The 18,471-nt window shown below is 34.3% G+C and overlaps 1 protein-coding gene across 1 annotated transcript in view; it reads right to left on the bottom strand.

Moving 5' to 3' along the window:
* The window catches only part of LOC106471143 (thyroid adenoma-associated protein homolog), a 239,364-nt gene that overhangs the window by 30,271 nt on the left and 190,622 nt on the right, over nucleotides 1-18,471 (bottom strand). Inside the window, exon 11 of the mRNA XM_022400645.1 lies at nucleotides 2,769-3,196. Within this exon, the coding sequence (XP_022256353.1) occupies nucleotides 2,769-3,196 (428 nt within the window). The remainder of the gene's footprint in view (nucleotides 1-2,768; nucleotides 3,197-18,471) is intronic.

The raw sequence follows: 18,471 nt of genomic DNA, 5'->3' as shown, positions 1-18,471 counted from the left end.
GTAAGAGTCTGGTTTCCTGTTCCATAGCACAGAGCCGGATGTGAGTTAGTTGAGCCTGACTGAGAGACAAGATGAAAAAAATATATCCAGACTGATGACATACTGAAGTGGAGCAAGAATAGATGTTTCAACTCTGAGAATGAAGCCTGCCTTTATGGTTTATGAAAGCAGAATCCAGGTGTGCTGTTCTGACAATTGATGAGCCAACCTTTTTCGAATAAGGCATAACTGTCCGTACACTGAACTAATATATCCTCCCCTTCCTGCATGAACCACAATTAAGGTGCAGCTTCAAAAGCAACTGGGGAAAGATCCAAAACAACACACACTCAATGAATCACCTGAAGAAAGTGAATCAAAGGCAGGTTATCCCAAAGTGACCCCCGTTTCATGTTGTATTTCATTTAAAGACTGAATTGATTAATGTTGATTGGAATAACATTTAGTCAGGTAAGTTTGGTTTGTGAGAGCAAAGCAATATTGGGCTATCTGCTGTGTCCACTATAGGGAATTGAACCCCAAATTCTAGTGATGCAAGCCCGCAAACTCACAATTGTCTCATAGGGGGACTGAAAAGTCAAAAGACAAAAATAAGGCACAGGAAAAAGTGAATCTAAACTCTCTTCAGTATGTCAAGGAGCACCCTCAATTGCAGCCTTAGAGCCACCTAAAGAAACACTACAGAGCTGAATATATATCTCCATCTCACTACAAACAAGATCTCTGACAGTCTCAATCGAAAGTTACTAAAATTGTTGTGTGACACTAGATCTCAGAGGTGGGATAGGAGAGACGTGATTTTCTTCTGTGCTAGAAATAATAATCCGAGAATTCATATTGCAAAACGGCTGGCCAATTAAAATAAAAAAATATTATTATTATTTTTTAATTTACAAAAAGCAACTAGGTGGCACTAAGAATGCTCAAAGTATCTTCAACAATTGTAGTGAGAAGAAACCCTTTAGTAAACACTTTGTCAAGAAAAAGTGATAACATTATCTGAATGACGTGCTTATATACAGAACTAGGGTAGAGGGTGTACTGAAGTAGGTGGAGTGTCATGAGACAGATATCACCATGGGCAATTAAGTAGGAATAAAAGACTGGAGCAAGGGAGAAAAAAATCAGATCAATGCTTAGATGAGCAAATGAAGAAACCCTGACAGTCGAGTAATAGCTACAAATGTGAGAGGAGGTAAGTATTATTAGAAATACATTTTCAATTTAAGAAAATGATAATGTAAACCATACACTGGCAGTTCTCTGAACATTACAGAACACATTAAATGAACAAAAAGCACAGAATCACATTATACAGTGAAATATGTTTTGGAAAATTTATATTTAGGCTACAGTAGATTCTAACTAATGATTCACATGGTTTTAACATTCCTTTTTCATGCATTATGTTTTGTACTTTTAAATTAATTTTTGAAAAGTGCCATTATTTTCAAAACTTTTTTATGTTGTACCATTTGTTAAGTGTACTAACTGTGAAATTTGTAATACATTATTTTCTTTAATTCTTAATTCATTTAGATTTTTTTTAATTATCTAGAGTGTCAAATGTTTAGTGCATGTGCACTATTATTTATTCCAATGTTCATTAGATGTTCTGTGTAGCTTATGTTTGTTTTTATAAATGTTGTTTGATAAGTATTAGATTCTTCTGTAAACAAATTTTTATATTAATTTCACTGACAATATTACCAATCCTGTACAGCAATACTAAATAATGCTCCCATAGCCTAACTTGTACATTGCAAATTTTTTGGATTTTCAGGACAAACTTATTTTTAAATTGACAACTGTACAAAATGGTGAATATTTTCTGTTTTTATTTTCATGTTATTATAAAAAATTTTACATTTTAAATTCTGTATTGTTATTCAATATTTGAAGTTCCATAACATGAAAATATTTCTTTCATTCACCATCATTTCCATGTTTTTCCAGGTTTGCAGAAACCTTATTCACCAATGTATTGGTGCTATATGTTATATTTAAAATGTACATTTAGTATGGTACATATAAAGTAGTGTTGTTCATTAAATTGCTGTTATGTACAACTCTGCTATTTCATTAAATCACAATAGACAAATAATAAAAATGGTTTGAGTATTAAATTTTAAAGCTATTTTAACTTAAAGAGAAATTAAGACAAATGAAAAGTTGTGGTATTATTATATACTAACTACTTCTATAGTTATTAGATTAATATACAAACCAGACAAGACTGTCTACGTTATAGTAAAGTGACAAACAAAGATTCATAAGCATAACAAAAATTATATAATATTATATTATATAGAGAACATACTATTAATTTCAACATAACATTGGCCTGGTTTATCTTCTTGGTTAACCTATACAATGGATTGAATATATAATTTTTTTCTATCTTTGTCCAGAACTTACTGTTCTGTACAATGAAATTTAGTTCATATTCAATATGAGTTAGTTAACCCTTCAAAAATGTGAGTCTAATGAAGGGTAAAATTATAAATACTTAACTGTGTTCATTAAACTTGTCTATCTCTTCTATTGGTCACTTATTCTTACACAACCTTACAAGTTATCAAATCCTAAAACCTCCAGTTATGTATAACTGATTTATCTTTGTGCCCAATACTTCCAAACATGGAAAACCATAGGAGTAAACAAATAATGTACTCACCTATAAAGTAGTTTAGCTTAATAAATTATCAAATGTGTTTTATCAACTTCCTTATGAATTATAACTTGACACAGATATTATAAGCCCTTACCTCAGTCACACAACATGAATAATTCTTTGGTTCAAATGCCTCCTGTACTAACTTCTTTCCTATTTCCTTTGATTCCTTTATAAATTGCACTAAGTATGTTTTTCTATCCGTCTCATTACAAAACCCCCAATCTTCAGTCCTGCAAGACTCCAAGCCAACATCAAAGGAAAATTCGAGTAAACTGACACTGTTATTTGTAAGTAGCTGCTTCAAAAAATGTAGCACAGTTAGTTTTACTTCATAGACAGAGCAGTTCAAAGCATCTAATATAAAATGTGTAAAGAGTACCCTTGGCTGTTCATGATGAACAAAAATGATCAATCCCAATCGAATAAGAGAAACACAGTACATTTCTTTTCCTGGTAGGAAGGACATATTGGAGCAGAGGTCTTTCATCTCTTCAAACACATAAGAGGTTACACCATCAACTAAAGAAGATTAAAAAATTAGAAGACTCAGCAGATAATATTTTATCACATATGAAATAACATAAAAAAAGCATAATAGAATTCTCTTAGAAAAGTTCTACAATTAACAAAAATGTGAAGAAGCATTTTACAGGTTTGTGATTTGTAGTAATATTATCATATATAGAAAATAAACTGGCCAAAATAAGTATTAACAATTTCCTACTTATTAACTAGAATATAAGTATTTCATTTTAATGGTTCTTTCATTAATCATCATGAACAAGGCTCTAGCATTGTACATCAAACTGGAACAGTCTTCAATTTCCATTTCAGCACTTATAATTAATCTAAGACAAACTGTTTGAAAGCTTAACTACTGATTAAACATATTACTAAACAAGAGCTGAGAGTAAAATTTAATCAAATAATCTAAAAATCATCAACTGGTTTATCATCCTTTAAACCAGTTGTGCACAAACTTTTTTAATTGTGCCTCCTCTTTCTAAATGCATGTTTTGTTGGAATCCCCTCCCCATGTTAATTGTTGTTACTATATTAATTAACAGTAGTAATATTTGTATGTTAGTATTTCAACTTCTTTATTTTGAAACTTGTACTTTCAGATATAATTTATATGCTCTTATAGCTACAGTTGTGTGCCCCCCCATAATGACCCTTTGCAGTAACTTGGGGGAGGGTGTGCAACCCACAGTCTGTGCACGATAGCTTTAAAGGGTGATGTTTATTAATTATGAATGATTAATTAAAGCTATAACAGGTAGGATAATGGTTGACTGGAAAATTTTATACACATTTCATACCTGAGAGAACAGTGACAACAAATATGAGACACGTTCTACAGTAATCTATTAAAATTAAGAGTGTAATATTGACAAAAAGTATTGCGAAATGAAATATGTGTTTCGTTACACAGAGAATTACATTTATTTCATTCTTGTTCTATGTAATTTTGCTGTTTTATGAAATTACGACAGATACACAATTATTATTGTACTTCAACAGGAATATGTGGCCAGTAAATCTAAAGAAATGTTAATAGCAAATTGCTAAGTAATTTAACATTACATACCTACTGGGAACATAAAAAGGTTTGTTGCTGGACTTAAATATCACAATTAACAGTCTGATTTGGTGCTTTCAAGGGCTTTACTTATTACAGAAAAGAACAACAACTAATTTCTCCACTTTGGCAGTAGATATTATTTTCATTGTTATTTAGTAGTCAACAAGTATTTGAGTCTCAAAAGTTAACCATCTGTATACAACAATACTTGCTGAATGATTTTGTCTGGAGACCTTATACATTTATGGTGGGTGCTTGTGCATAAGTTATTTGTAATGGCAAACTTTTAATCATATAGTATTCTAAGTAAGGAACTAGTATTATATCTTAATTGGCTAGGAAGAAATTAGGAATGTATCTTAAACTGTTTTTTTGCTTTCTGATTGGCTGGAAGGAACAGTATGATCAGAAAGCATGGGGAAAACTATAACTCTGATTTGGCAAACTGCTCTTAGTTTGAATTAGGTTCTTAAAATTGTAAGAGGTATCAAGGCTAAAACTTTTTATGAGCAAATGTTACCTATCTGTCAGTCAGTAAGTAAACACAGAATGTTCCTAATACAGTCATGAGTTTTGTGATTAAATATAAGTGTTCATTGTCTGCTTGTTAAAAAAGTATCAAAACAATAGCAGAACCCAATCATTAATAAAAGTCTGAAATCAAGAGACAACACAAAATATAAAAATAAACTATTAGTTCTGTGTTTGATTCTAATTTAAAATTAATCTTTGAATTTCATCTGATCCTTAGTTCCTCATTAAATAGGTTGATGGTGTTTCTAAAAATGCAAGGAATATTACAGGGGGGGGGGGATATATCTGAATAAGGATTTGTCTATATCCAGAAACATTAACCAGTTGAGAACTGGTCAGTGAAACTGATCTTAATGAACTCGGGACTACTGACATGAGCAAAAGAAACCTTGTGAGGTTCTTGAGCTGAAGCTCGTGGCAATCTGAAGTGCTGTCAAGGTCAGGACTTTAAGGTGATACACAAGGTCATCTAAATATGTAAATCTTTTCACTTTCAACTTACTGTCTAAGAATGATCTAATAAGATTCAAATAGATTGAAGAGTGTAAACAAAGACCAAACACTTACTGCTGCTTCTTAATGGCTTTACAATTGTTGCAGTGAAACATTCCAGGAACAGACCAAGGACTGATATGCCACAGTAGCAAAATACTGATGAAAGCCAAGCTTTATATTGAGTTTAATTAGCTTTTCAATGTGCAGCTGCCAAGTCTCTAGCAACTTTCAATGATGAGACACTCCATCTTTACTGTAAGATATGCTGGGTATGCCTTCCAAAAACAAACTGGTGGGCAAGTGTACTAAGGGACTTTGGGATGATATATGATGATTATCAGAGTTTTGGAAAATACCAGGATGGCAAGAAATTAATGTAGTTTCTCTTCATCCTTTTTTCATTTCCTTTCTCTTTTAAACAAATTTCTATCCATGCAGACAACTGAACTTTCCCTACTTTCATCATTTCTTAAGAACAGCTTTTTTCAAAACCATGTAAAATGGAGTCCATTGAGTTGGTGTTTAAGCAGTGTGTATAATATAAAGAGGTTTTTTAGGTAGGTTTTTTTTTCTTTTTAGTAGTAGTGTGTGTCTATGCTATAAAGTCTGTTTTTTTAACATAGGAATTTTTGGAGTATTGTGTAATATTAAGATGGGTTTATAACATCGTAGTTATATGGCCAAATTTAACAGTATTTGATTTTAAAGTATCTGTAGTTTGTAGTATTCATATTAAGAAAAGCTGAGTAGCTGTATTCTATGATTGATCTAATGTATGATTTAGATTTTTAAGAATTTTCTGATGAGGTTCAATTACATCTGCCAACAAGAAGTCTGAGATACCTCTTTCATATTTTGTTTAGAGCAAGATTTATATGATTAGTTCACTTGAGAATATCAAAAGTGAGCCATAAAAATGTTATTATGTTTTAAGATGTTTATCTGAATGTTATTTACTAGCAATGTTTTTATTTAATTTATTGGATTCATTATTATATTTGTGAGTGAAAACAATGCCTGGAATCATTTTAAGGTTTAGCTTGATGTACCATATGTTTGGAGTGTTAAGTTTGGAGATGGTTGATAAGTTTATAAAGTTTTTGGATGGCTATACCAGAGTGGAAAGAGAGTAAAAGGTAGCAATGACATCAGTAAACTGGAAGAAGGTTGTATTGGTGCATATTGAAAAAATTATAGCATTAACATGCAGATTATACATGAAAAGACTTATAATGCAGGGACACCACTAAGTGGTGGAAGGTAGACGAGAAAGAATTTCTAACTTTAAGTTGAATCTGTCTGTCCATTAAATAAACAAAAAACCATCTAACCAAGCTGAGTCTAAATTTTGAACCATTTAATTCATATTTCAGAAGTTCATGTCAAACAGAGTCAAAGACTTTTTTGACATCAAGAAAGACAGCCACTGTGGCATTGCGTCGAATAGAAAAATTGTAAGTAGCTTCGATGAATCTGAATAGATGGTCCATTGTTTATTTGTTTTTCCTAGAGCTGTTTTGAAAGTTACTTAGGATATTATTCGTTTCTAACGAACAATGTAATCAGTTGAATACTTATCTTTTCTAACAATCTCCCTAAGTTAACAGTTAAGTTAATTAGTCTATAACGTGAGGGCCCAGTGGGAGATTTGCCTGCTTTTTTTAACATGAGAACTGTGGCTTTCTTACAGGAAGGTGGGACATACCCCGCAAAGATAGAAGAAGTCAAGAAGGAAGCAAGGTGGTGTAAGAAAAGGGCAGTGGCATGCTTTAAGGATTTATTCTGAATTTGGTTTTCAATGGGGGAACTTATCTCTGGTTTTACATCTCTGGTTTTACGTTTAATTTCTGCAGTAGTCACTGGTTGAGCCAGTTGACTTCCTCAATAAGTAGTTTTTAATGTTCACTGGGAGGCCTGGTTTAAAAAGTGTATTGTTTTGTGACAACGTTTTTTACTGTCTTTTGCTAGTCAGCATGCATGAAAATCATTTTTTTACAGCTAATGTTTGTGGTCATTAAAAATGTAAAGTGTACCAATAATTAAAGTAATAATATCGACTGTGATAATTTCATACTGTGGGTTTTCAGCATTTTCTTGTTTGTGTTGTTTTGTATGATGATTGTGTTTTTTATTACCAGACATTGTACTAACATATGATTTTGCTTATACGTGTGAGCAGTAAGATCTGCTTAGCTATTCCTCAAAACTTACTTGAGCTTACTGTGCACTGTAAGTTGTTTTAGTGCTTTGCTGTATATCTTTAGTTGTATATTGTGATCTATCTGAGGTACCAATATCTAGAATTTTTCAAGCTGTTTGATTTAGTGTAGAATTTGTGTTGTGTTTTTGGAAGGTGTTTTATTTTTTTTTGCACAAAGGTTATCTGCACTAGCCATCCATAATTTTGAAGTGATAGACCAGAAGGAAGGCAGTTAGTCAATACCACCCACCACCAACTCTTGGACTACTCTTTACCAACAAATAAAAGGACTGACCATCATACTAAAATGCCCCCATGGTTTAAAGGGTAAGCATTTTCAGTGACGGGATTGAAACTCACAACTCGCAGATTGTGAGTCAAGTGCCCTAACCACAATGCACTGGAATATTTATATATAGTTGAAACACACTATAATAGAGAAGAAAGCTAATGTCTCATTTCACTCACATAGATGACTTATTATGAGTATCTCTAAAGAAGAAACCAGTAGTGGTTGTTGCTGCAGCTATGCATCACCTTTACTGGTACTGTCAGAAATGGTCCCAGAAATGAAATCTAGTACTCAGAATAATCCTCTCAGTGCTAGGAAGAAAAAAGCTTGCAATATATTATTAGAACTACCCAAAGGTAAGAAAACATATATTTGGGACTTGTGGTTACTACTTAAAATTCTCCCAAAGAAATAAATGTTTTTAAAGGCAAGATAAAAAGACAAACTGCAGAATGACCTAATCAGGTAAGTGGCTGGCCTAGCTTATCTAATGAATGTTAGGTGCTATTAAACTCAGAGCCACCACAAGAACATCATAAGCAGTGAATGTCTCTAAAAGTTGGATAACTTTTTTCAAGGCAAAAGAGCTGTTCAAATAGTATGTTACGTATCTGCTCGTTTGTTAATTTCCGGTATAAATTATTTCCGAAGAACTTCAGTAATACAAGTCCTTTCTTAATTAAATCTAGTTTATTCTTTCTTGATACAACTTTTTGTATTACACAGAATTTCCACAGTCATTTTAAACTTAACTACTTTTATAACACACGCTATAAATCACAGTGATTCACACACTTTACTTATGGTGTCTACTGTTTGCATGACTCAGTTATCTCTATCTTCAATCTATCTGCATATCTATCTCTTGCTGGCTTTATTTGCCAGGCTTACATGCTAAAAAAGAGGGCACCGGGCAAACATTTGGACATTCGTGGGGTTCCTCGATAATTCAAGATCCTTCTAGAAACTCCAGTGCGCATACTCCAAGCGTCATGTGACTTCCGCTGTCGTAACAAGCAACTAAATAAATAGTACTATACAAGGTAATCTAAAATAAAGTTGAGATCCACCTACAACAGATCAACAACATATTTGTTGTTGTTCCATAATAGTGGAATTAAAGTTTATTTAAGCTGCTCAAACACTGCTAAATGTGGTAGTATATAAGACCATTTTCCCAAAACTAAAGTTATGCCTAGTGGACATCTCTTTTTCATGTGGCTAAAGAACAGACTATGGAATTCAAGAGTTAACTATAACAGACAAAAAGGAGGATTGATTAATGTAGGCAGAAACATATATTGAAGTTTCTGATTATCATAGTTATGTCAGATTAATTTAAAGAGATGAATAAAAATGTTGAACACAAAGATTTCTAAAAACATGATGCATCTGTTATGTGAGCAAGTGACTATAATTTATCCATTAATTCATAAAGAACTCCATGTTAGAGAGATTAAACATGTATTAAATATTTCAATAAACATCCCAAACAATTCATATACCTAATGGATAAACATTCAAAATGTACATAATTTACAACAAAATAACTTTCCCCAAAACAGGGATATAGAACAGAGTTATTGCACATACCTAACTTGATAGCAGATAAAAATGGAAGTCCTATCTTACTATTGCCTTAGTAATTAGAATAAGTGCTAGATGCAATTGAAACAAAATTATAGTTTGTGATATCAATGCATCATATATATATGTATTAAACTTGGGTTGACATGAAGGCAAATATTATACAAATATTACACTGGTTTGATATAAAGGCAGTTATTATAGAAATGTTACACTTGGGTTGAGGTGAAGGAAATTATTATACAAACATTACATCAACATACATTGCAATGAAATGTTTAAAATTAAGAAATAGAAATATGTACATACCTTTTAACTCTTTGTTGAATACTCTTAAAATATCTTCATTCAGTCATACGAGTAGTTTCACATTTTTACCTTTTTACTTATAGTTTATTTTTAATGTTTTATTTTCCTTTTCAACTCTTTATCTTTTATGATTTATGATGAAACATCACCTGGTGCCTATGAGCCATCACAAAGTTATGATCCGCAGTTTCGTTTTAACAAACAGCAATATGGCTTCTGCACATCTCTCTTTTCAAGCCTTCTCCAGTGAGAGGACAACATGTAAACTTAACAAAAATCATTAAACCTTTCAAATATGAATTTTAAAATACAAATAATACATAATTAACAGGGTAGCTGATGAGGAGTGGAATTCTCCGAAACTAGTCTGGCTCACAGACCCCCCCCCCCCCCCCCAATGAAAGAATAGACAATTCCAAGCTTTTACCTGCTGTTAAACAAATGTTTAAACAACTCTATTTTTTCAATTATGTATCAGCTGCCCAGTGTCGGCTAACAATCCGAAGAATTGAATTGTGGCAGATTGCTACAAGTTCTTCAAACACCTATAGAATGATAGGTTTCTTTTTTGTGAATGTAAAACACTTAAATATACCAGTTCAAAATTTATTACTCTTTTCTAGTGCATGAAATCAAAAAACTTTGTAACGTACGTGTTAAGAGTTCAAATATACATACATTACTGTCTAAACACTCATGTACAAGATTAAGCATCTGTGTTTCAAGATAGTCCCTGCGATAGTTGAGTTTTCATGGTGCGTGGATCACATGACAAGAAAAGTGCAGTTTAAGTATTTTGTTTAAATGTTTAAAAGTTAGATCACATAAGAATTCTAATTATAACATACATTATAATGTTAATTTCATTGACATACATGGATAGTAAATTGCTTTAATTAAATTTTGAATGTAACTCAGTAACATGAGTAAAAAGGTACTTAAAAATGGCATCATTATGATAGGGTTAAAGAGAAGGCGAAGGAGGATCTGAAGCAAATGGTGCAAATTCTGATTCTAAGTCTTGAAGGTATTAGTGCATGATGCTTTGGATAACTTGGACAAACTGGAACAAATCTGTCACTGAGTTGCACTGATGATCATATCTATGAAAATTTTGCCAATTACGCAGACAATCAAAAGACATTACATAGAAAGTCCCAAGTATATCACCTCCTGATTGTGATAAGATTTTCACAGCACACCACATGGGTCTCAGGGACATTTCCTCTCTGATGGAGGCCACTTCTCTGGCACATGGTTCAAGGTTGTCACACAGAACCACACAATGGGGCAGAGAAAGAAACCAACACCATTGGCTGATTCAGCTCCTAAACAACCTCAAAAGTCTGCCAAAGCACTTATGGTTTGATGAAAATTTTAACCAAGAGCTCTACTATAACATGCAAATGAAGAGGGTTGTAATGAAGTTACCATGGTTCCTTTTGTCACAACAAAGCTTCCAAAGTCCAGTTGCTATGGGTATATTAACTATACAGCAGAACTGGCCTCCACAAGTAGCCTTAATTGTGAAGACTGTACTTCCTGTTTTATCATATCACTGGATGTGGGACTGATTATATTCTTTAATGGAAATGGGAACAGAGACACACCTTTCTCGACCAACCCTGCAGAAGATGCAAGAATCAACAATGTTAAAATATTTCAGATAGATACTCATCTCTTTGCATCATAAAGAGCTGTTAACTTGTGCACAGTGCCATGTAAGTTCCTTCACATGCCACAAACCATATAAGTGTTGTGTATTGTGTAACCCTATGATATAATCATCATTAGACTATAGCTCCTCATCTGCAACACATCTTCCATGTGCAGTAATCCCCATGAATACTATCATATGAACAAAGGCTCATTCTTGGCGAGGCAAACTAAATGCACCAGAAGTGGGAAGGAAAGGTGATGCAAAGAGGTGAGTATATAACTGAAATATATTTTCAGATAAGGAAAATGTTAACTTCGGAAATGCAACACACCTCTCTGCATCATAAACAGCTAGAATATCACATTGAACATAGTTGAGGGGCTGGTGAAGAGAAAGTAGAAAGGTGATCTCCTTTCTGAAAGTAGCATTAGAAAGGGAAAGCCAACAGAGTTCGACAACCATGAGATATGGTAGCCTGGTGGGGCATCATTTTGTGGGAGATAACATAAAAGAAAGGAATATTCTATGCCCAATAAAAGTGCTAAAACAAAAGATATTGTCATAAGAATCATTTGCTGGATTTGCTAACATGTCACATGTGGGTGGAATGGAAGACTGCTACACCATACAGATAGCTGAACATGAGTGTGTAGTGTAGTTAGGACTGTAAGTTAGGCCATTCATATTGTAGAAATAGTTATCTTAGATATTCACATCAAATCAGGTGCAGAAAGTAGCATTCCAGACCAGTGTCCTGGGGCAAACTCAAGACTCATCCAGCTGGATTTGTATTTGTTTCGATAGTACTAACTTTTAATATAGTACGTGTATCTTCACAAAATTTGGCAGACTTTCAGTAAACATTACATGTCTTTTATATACAAAATAATCAGCTTTTTAGGTTAAATTTAAGTTTTCTTTTTTCCTTCTAGAATGGCTTCAAATTGTAACATGAAACTACATTTGTTTATCCTAAGTAGCTTTAAACTCAGAACATTACACATATATTTATACTTACATTTTATTGTTTTATTGCCCTTTGAACCATGTCTAACTATTATTTGCACCATTATAAATTGTAAATCACTTGGGGAACATGCAGTTCATGCTATGCTATCAAATTACATTTTTTTTGCTGTCAACTGTCAATGACACTTAACCCTACTTTTTTTTTTATACTAATGGTAGTAATGCACTAAATAATTTTTATTTAATTAAATAATGCACCAAAGAACATAGAATAATAACATGCAAAAAGCAAACAATTTCCTATAGCTATTACAATTTTTCTGGCTTTCTAACTATCCAACAAGAGCTCTTACAAGTTCATCCAAGCTAGTAATTATCTTTCCTGTGGTAAAGAAGCTTGTACTATTACAATTCTCTGTTCAAAAACAATGTAATATAATACGTCATTTGATAAAGAAAAACCTTGAATTTCTATTGGTTATAAATAATATAGTATTAAACACAAGAGAGAACTATTGACAAATCCTGAAAGAAAGGATGCGACAAATAGCTCTGTAACCAAAGATGATTGAAGGCTATAAAATTATGGTTTGTCTGAGAGAAGATGATTTTATAGTGAGTAATTTACATTTCGTACTTTTTGGTGGGGTGGTGAATATATTAGAGAAGAGAGAAATTCATGATTTATTAAAACATTGCCTTGCAAACTTAACAACTTAAAACTTATATACTATTAAAATATGGACTATTAGCTATGATTTTTTTGCTACAATAATTGACATAACATGAGCAAAAAGTAGTTCCATTACATTTTGAATGTTACTCACTAAAACCCTTGTGACATGTGCAGTAAAGGATGCCCATGAAGAGAGGGTTAACCACCAGGAATTTCTTAGTTCATAATGTAGTGGGGTATCCTGTTAACACTTTGGCACTATTTCTAAAACAAAGGATGTGTCTCATGACAAAAGAATTGCAGTGCCTGATGAGGAAATCTCCACAAAGACTTCCACAACTATTTGGAACTAGGGAAGCAAGGATTCTTGCATACTCCACTAGAACAAATGGTGGAGAGAAATTTATGCAGGGGAGAGCATTGGAGAGATGTATAAATTATTGTCATCAGGCACAATCACCTAGTATTAGACAAAGTGCAATGAATCACTGTGATTAAAGATAAAAGGCTTGAGCCAGGCAGGCACACACCTGGTGCTGGGGTTTTTTGTTTGTCAAGTGTAGAATGGCCTGGAACACATAACATATATAGATAAAATCAATGCAATCTTGTGGAAAACACATCTTAACAGTGGGCATTAAACAGGGCTGGATAAGTTTAACACTTTCTATATTCTCCCTCTCAATGCAGATTTGAGGTCAGCATTCACAATGGGGTAACATTGACCACAAGAGGTTCCATCATCATGAGGTGAAAGACAGTGAGACATAACAATGGCAAAGAGTGAGCAGGTGATAGAGTAAAGAACCAATAACAATTCTCACCTCACAAAAGCCTTTGGGTAGACTGGACAAAAAGGAAGACAAAAGCCAAATACATAAGAAAGCACCATGTGATATAAACATGTTAGGTGTCTTCCACTTTCTGGCCTATAGAATCTCATCTAGGAGAAGACATCAACGAGAGACAAGAGAGGCCATGAGATGATCAATCTGATGGGAGGTGACACAATAGTGTACGGGCACCCTCACCCAAAGAAGAATATACCAACTGGAAGAGCTGATGAATCCATCCATTCAAAGGTAATAAGTCACAAGAGGAGGAGGCAATAGCAGTTTTCATAGAAGAGGGAGTAGTTTGAGTGAGATAACAACAAGTAGGCTAAACCAGGCATGAAAAACAATTGGGCTTGGAATGATCCTATAAAGAAAAAATGGATGAGAAAGTGATGTGAGAAAATATTCAATTATTCTCTTGGGCAGCCCAAGTTTTGGGGAGAAAGGAGCGGTCAAGAAATAAAATTGACTGATTCCTGTGATAAAAATTGCGGGAGGCATCTGATGCATAAACATCTGAACGATGTCTTCCACAAGTGAGAAAAAGGAGAAAGTAAATCTTAAGAAACAGATTATATATATATGGTGCAGGAGGTCAGAAGTTCAAACAGGGAGTTAGTGAGAACTTGGAAAACAACACAGAGATTCCAGTCCAGAAGAGGGACCAAGCAAAGTGCACAACTGAAGAGAAAATCTCTGAAGATGTACATCCAATCAGAGAATGAAAAGAAGGGCCAAGTAAGAAATGAAAAGTTGTGGACAAAGTAACTCTATAACTGATAATCACTAACACAGATAGACCTGGGTGAAAAAGCTAGGTAAAAAAAAGTAGGAAGATGGGTCACAGTATGATAATCCAGTGGAATGGAGCAGCAGTAAGAAACAATCCATTTGTGCTTATAGAGGACCAGTATAGAAGGCCACCATGGACAAGACAAAAAATGGGCTACTCTATGTGAAAAGCCAAATCATTGCACAAGGAATTGGATACACCTCACACTTGAAGTCAAAGCTGTGACACCTTATTATGAAAAATGGATAACTGAAGCTGGCAGAAAAGGAACCACAAAAAAAGAAGTGGAAGAGGCTCTTTGGATGACAAACAGTGCAAGAGGGGAGCCATGACTGAGCTAGCAAGAAGAGCAAATAGAAAGACATGGCAAGGGGTGTTGCCAGTGAGAAACAGGACAGAGAAGAAGACAAGGAAGAAAATAAGTATAAAGAATTTGGATCAGTTCTGACTAAGAATAGTGACAGCCAGAGCTGCGGAATCCAAGTCTGGAGACCAAATTAGAGGAAGTTTGAAATTTGAGAGAATTGCAAAGGTATTGACTAGAGTAATCCTAAAGTGGGAGCAAATCCATTAAAACACCAAAAGATGAAGAGAATACTCCATTGTAAGGATCTTTTTCAAGCAATCTGCCATTAGGTTAAAAACCCTTGAGACATGACAAACTGACAACTGAATCTGATGGTTTTGGGCCCGAAAGAGAAATTTCAGAATGAAAATGCATAGAATATCATGAATGAGTACTACACTAATGGTTGAAGTGAAATAAGACTGTGGGATTGTCTGCATGGACCATCACCAGGTGACTTGTGAACTGAGACTGAAGTTTTGACAAGCCCTAAACATAGCCAATGTTTTCAGGATATTGACATGAAGGAACTGCTCCTCCAGAGAACAAACCCCTAAGATGGTGGTGGTGTTCAGAATTTCCACCCATTGTGAAAGAGAGGCATCTGTGTACAGAGGCAAATCAGGTTGAGGAGGGAAAGGGGAATACTTACAGTTATGTTGAAGTGATCCCGCCATCATAACGGAGAAAGATGGAGAAATGAAGGAAGAGTTATGAGGGCTGACAAGAAATCCTGGGACATATTCCATTAACCACCCAGGGTCTACTGAAGGGAATGCATATAGCATGCCTGAGAGGCATAAGGGACTTGAGGGAAGTCAGAGTTCCCCGAAGTGAGTGAACTCTTGTGCAGGTAAAGTAGGAGACCTAAGAATCTTGGAAAAGTGAATCATAATAGCATGAAGATGCAAAGGTGATAGTCAAAGCTGCCTTATGTGTGAATCGAGAAAAACACCCAGGTGGACCAGATACTGAGTTGGGGTTAAGATGGACCTGGAGCACATTACACCGACCCAGATGTGCCACCACCTGAAAGAGAATGAAGGTTGTTTTCGAAGAAGCCAATCAAAGGTTGCATCTCCTGAGAAAATGTTCACATAATCCAATTGAAAATGTAAGGGACTGTGGCTAAGTCCAAGGGAAAGACCTGGAACTAAAAACCTAATTGTTATTAATAAAATGGAGAAAAAGATAGGATGACAGACACATTGGAATATCAAGTTTCATTATTCACAACCAAAAAGAGAACCCATCTATACTGAACCGAGGAAAGTCTTATTGTGGATGGCAAAAAGATGAGAATAAAAACCCAGAGGGGTTAAAGAACCTGCTATACAGTTTTCACAGCCAAAAGAGAAGATACAGCATCCTTAAGATACTAAAGCTACACAGGATGAGAATGGGGTAGTAAAACAAAAACATATGGATAAATCACAAGAAAGCACCTGCATGACCCAACAATAATTGACAAAGGGAGTCCACAGGTGCACAAACAGGGAGAAATGAACTCTAACAGGACTGGAAACAAAAGAAAACAGACAAGTCAAATCATCTCTGTGAACTGTGAAAGCCAGTACTGCAAAATGGAGGACAGTGAGAAAAGGAAACCTCACATGACTCCCAAGGATGGGAAACCTGTAGGGGCACCCATAGTCTGGTACAGAAATAAGGAAAAATTGCTGGGTAGTAGTTTAACTCAGATTCCAAAGAATAGAAAACATTTCCAAAGATTGTGTCATGAAAGAAAAAGTGAGATGGAGGTCTCAGAGATAAGAGGGATGTGCACACCCCAATAGAAGGAATTTCATCCAAGCAAATCTCAAAAACAAAGAAATCACAGCTGTAGAATACATCAAGACCAAGATGGCATACAATTAGGAATGAACGTCTCTATCAAAATTGTCAGAGCTATGATAAAGAGCTTCTGAGAGGAGATGCATAGACAACTAATGAAGGAACTGTGGGATGGTTATATGAAGACAAGTAGATTAAGAGGTCTAGACTAACATGAACCAGTGTATTGTTGGGGCAGAAAGTATTGAATGAACACAAATGTTTGGGGAAAGTGCATAGAAAATGGAGGAAGAAGATAGAGGCTGATGAAACAATGCAATTAGAGACTCATCAAAACTACAGAAAAAAGAGAAAAAATGTCACCTGAGAAATCAGAATTGAAAACTGCAAAGGAAGAAGGCAAAAGGACCAGAAGAAAAGACAGGCTCAGCAGAAACAGAACAAAGAAGAACATGCAGGAGAGATGAATGAGGCAGATTAGTGCCAATCATATGATGTACAATGGCAGTAACATCATTAACAGAAAAGAAAAAAGAGAGAAGGAAGAGAGCAAATATTAATTTTTTCTTAGGCATGTCATATTTATATCATATACACATTTGTTATATATTTATTTTACATTCTACATACATATTCTTCAAATATTATATTTTTACATTATTACTTAGCAAGACAAAGGAACTCAATATTGTTATGCTTCCAGTCGTTAGTTAACTTTCCGTAAATTCTTTCCGACTAAACTTTAGCGACACAAGTCCTTTCTTAAATAAAACTGGTTTATTCTTTCTGAATACAACTTTACGATACACTTAATTTCAACAGTCGCGCTATAATTCTCAACGAACGTCTCACGTGCTCGAGTTCAATTACTCACTACCTCTCCATTGCTTCGTGGCCGGTCTTATATATACAAGACTACACTATATCTAGAAAGATCACGAGATTTAAGGAAAAAGACGTGAAAGTTCGAGAATGACGTGGTGTGATACTAGTCACGTGACCTCGATGTCGTAACAATATTATTCAGGCACCTGAATTAATTTAAGTTGCTTTACATATACACATCAACTTTATAAGAGGCCTAATTGTATCTCTTTGATTTGCTGATCCAAGCTGTGCTGATTGTCTTGAATAGGCAAAACTGCAGTCGCAACACAGGGTGTAGCAAACAAAGAATGCAGTAGGTCTCTCCATTACAATTATATTTTCTATTTTACCTTGGGTGAAAAGAAATCTATAACTTAATCATTAAAAAGTTGGTTTGCTGTATAATATTGAATAGTAAATCAAGCACAAAGTCATAATATTAATCACACACCTAAATTAATTTAAGTTACTATAAGGAAATTTAAAAAAGGACTAACAATTTTCATAGATACTATACACCAAACACAATTATAAGAGGCCTAACTGCATTTATTTTGCTTGCTCATCCACGCTGTGCTGATGAGTCTTGAATAGGCAAAACTGCAGTCTACAGTAGAGAATGCATTAAGCTTCTGCATCAAAAATTAAATTTACCTTTGGTGAAAAATAAATCATTGATTATTTTCATAACATAGATTTAATCATTTCTACATGGTCTCAGTTGAACTGACCAGCCATGTGACCACTTTTTACTCGTTTATCCCTACAGAGCTATCGAATAGAAAATCAGACCCCTCATGCCACATCCTCTCTTTCATAATTCGTTGATAGTTCTCTCTTACGTTTCATTA

Source organism: Limulus polyphemus, unplaced genomic scaffold (assembly GCF_000517525.1).
Source record: "Limulus polyphemus unplaced genomic scaffold, Limulus_polyphemus-2.1.2 Scaffold110, whole genome shotgun sequence".
Taxonomy (NCBI): Eukaryota; Metazoa; Arthropoda; class Merostomata; order Xiphosura; family Limulidae; genus Limulus; species Limulus polyphemus.
This window is presented reverse-complemented; position numbering and strand designations above follow the sequence as displayed.